Here is a 2,137-nt window from a genome sequence, read left to right as displayed (position 1 = left end):
AGGGTTTGTCTCTGCTCTTTTCCCAGATGTTGATAAGCATGAACTCTTAATGGTTTCCACAGTTTTGGGTTCCTCTGACGTGTGCTGTGACATTTTTGCTTTCCCCAGCAGACAGCCTCAAGCTAAATCTGAGAAGTCAGTTACTATAAACACAAAGGATTTGGTTTTCACTGTATGTGTTGTTGTTTCATCTTCTGTTAAGTTTTGTGTGTGTGTGACATAGCATTTCTCACAATGTGCGCAAGGCCAAAAGGAGAAAAGAAAGACACTTTTAAATTATTATCAGGCAGATAATTACGTTTCTATATTCGCTCAAAAACTTTAAAAGTGCATGAAAATATTAAAATGACTGCTCCACAACACTACAGGTTTTGTCCACATTTGCAAGAAAGCCTGGTCTTAAAGCTCTACTCTCTGTAAGACACCCTTTTTAAAGCCAAAGCCATAACCTCATGCTTTCCATGAAGTCATCCCCAGCCAATTTCATGGTCTAGACTAACTGAGGCAAGGGAACGTGCTTGGTTTATTTCCAGCCCTATGCTGTTTAGAACTGTTGCTCCACTGCTGTGGTTCTGTTGTCCGGAGTGAACAACTCTACTAGTGTAGCTTTACTATTGTGATGCCAGGCCTTCAGAAAACAAGCACTAATTGTTATATGTCATAACCATTTTGTGCTGTGAGTCAGAAAAACATCTATTTTTAATGTAGCATTAACAAATATTCAGATTGTTTTCTTGACTTTTATCTATGACCACAAAACCAAAACTAAACCAGACAGCAGAGTCTTTAAATTGCAATGGTAAATTAGCTTTTAATTTTTGGCTGAATAAATATAAGCAGATGTTTCTGTAAATGTTGATTTATCTGAAGGCAGCAAAATGAACTAGACAAGGCCAAGACTCCTGACAGGATTATGTATTTGTCTATCTGTGCCTGACCTGTGTCTTTGTCCTTCAGATCCAGCCTGCTTCCACCCTGGGCAGCACACTACTGCGAGGTGATAAACTGGACCAAGCAGAGATCAAGAGCCTCCTCATGTGTTTCTTACATGTGCTTAAAAGCATGTCTGAGGGTAAGATCTCATGCTTTCTCCATGTCTCATTTGTTCCTGCTCCTTCTGTCTGCACTCTGTCTCTTTCTGCCTGAACCTTACATTGTGTTCATTCACATTTCTGCAATCTTCCAGATGCTCTGTTTGCATACTGGAACAAGGCTTCATCTGCGGAGTTAATGGACTTCTTCACTCTAGTCGAGTAAGACATTGATTATCATGAACTCTCGCACTATACGTAATGCAGAAATATGGGCCATAATTGATTTTGCTTGTTCTCTCAGAGTGTGTCTCCATCAGTTCCGATATATGGGGAAGCGATACATCACCAGGTAATGCTGTTGTTGTTGTTTAAAGGACATGAATGAATGCCCCTGTTTTAAAGCTGTTTAATTTAATATACGGTTTGATTTTGGATCAAGAACGTCAGGCATCTAGCACGGTGATTTCCAACCTTTTTTTATGCAATGTACACACACAACCCATATAAGCGCCCATTCATTGCTCTCAGTTACAGCACTTTGTACAAACCCGATTCCAAAAAAGTTGGGACACTGTACAAAATGTGAATAAAAACAGAATGCAATGATATGGAAGGTTGAAATTCCAGTATTTTATTCAGAATAGAATATAGATAACATATCAAATGTTGAAAGTGAGACATTTTGAAATGTCATGCCAAATATTGGCTCATCTTGGATTTCATGGGAGCTACACATTCCAAAAACGTTGGGACAGGAAGCAATAAGAGGCCGGAAACGTTAAATGTACATATCAGGAACAGCTGGAGGACCAATTTGCATCTTATCAGGTCAATTGGCAACATGATTGGGTATAAAAAGAGCCTCTCAGAGTGGCAGTGTCTCTCAGAAGTCAAGATGGGCAGAGGATCACCAATTCCCCCAATGCTGCGGCGAAAAATAGTGGAGCAATATCAGAAAGGAGTTTCTCAGAGAAGAATTGCAAAGAGTGTGAAGTTATCATCATCTACAGTGCATAATATCATCCAAAGATTCAGAGAATCTGGAACAATCTCCGTGCGTAAGGGTCAAGGCCGGAAAACCATACTGGATGCCCGTGATCTTC

At 39.9% G+C, this 2,137-nt stretch overlaps 1 protein-coding gene across 10 annotated transcripts in view; it reads left to right on the top strand.

Moving 5' to 3' along the window:
- Positions 1-2,137, top strand: part of LOC109958053 (dedicator of cytokinesis protein 9) — a 77,275-nt gene that overhangs the window by 61,282 nt on the left and 13,856 nt on the right. For all 10 annotated transcript variants that reach the window (XM_020596383.1, XM_020596382.1, XM_020596381.1 and 7 more), the window contains 3 exons: positions 958-1,072; positions 1,187-1,253; positions 1,336-1,383. In XM_020596383.1, the coding sequence (XP_020452039.1) occupies positions 958-1,072; positions 1,187-1,253; positions 1,336-1,383 (230 nt within the window). The remainder of the gene's footprint in view (positions 1-957; positions 1,073-1,186; positions 1,254-1,335; positions 1,384-2,137) is intronic.

The sequence above is a fragment of the Monopterus albus genome, unplaced genomic scaffold (assembly GCF_001952655.1).
Source record: "Monopterus albus unplaced genomic scaffold, M_albus_1.0 scaffold30.1, whole genome shotgun sequence".
NCBI classification, from domain to species: Eukaryota; Metazoa; Chordata; class Actinopteri; order Synbranchiformes; family Synbranchidae; genus Monopterus; species Monopterus albus.
Note: the sequence above shows the minus strand (reverse complement) of the source record. Positions and strands in the feature narration are given on the sequence as shown.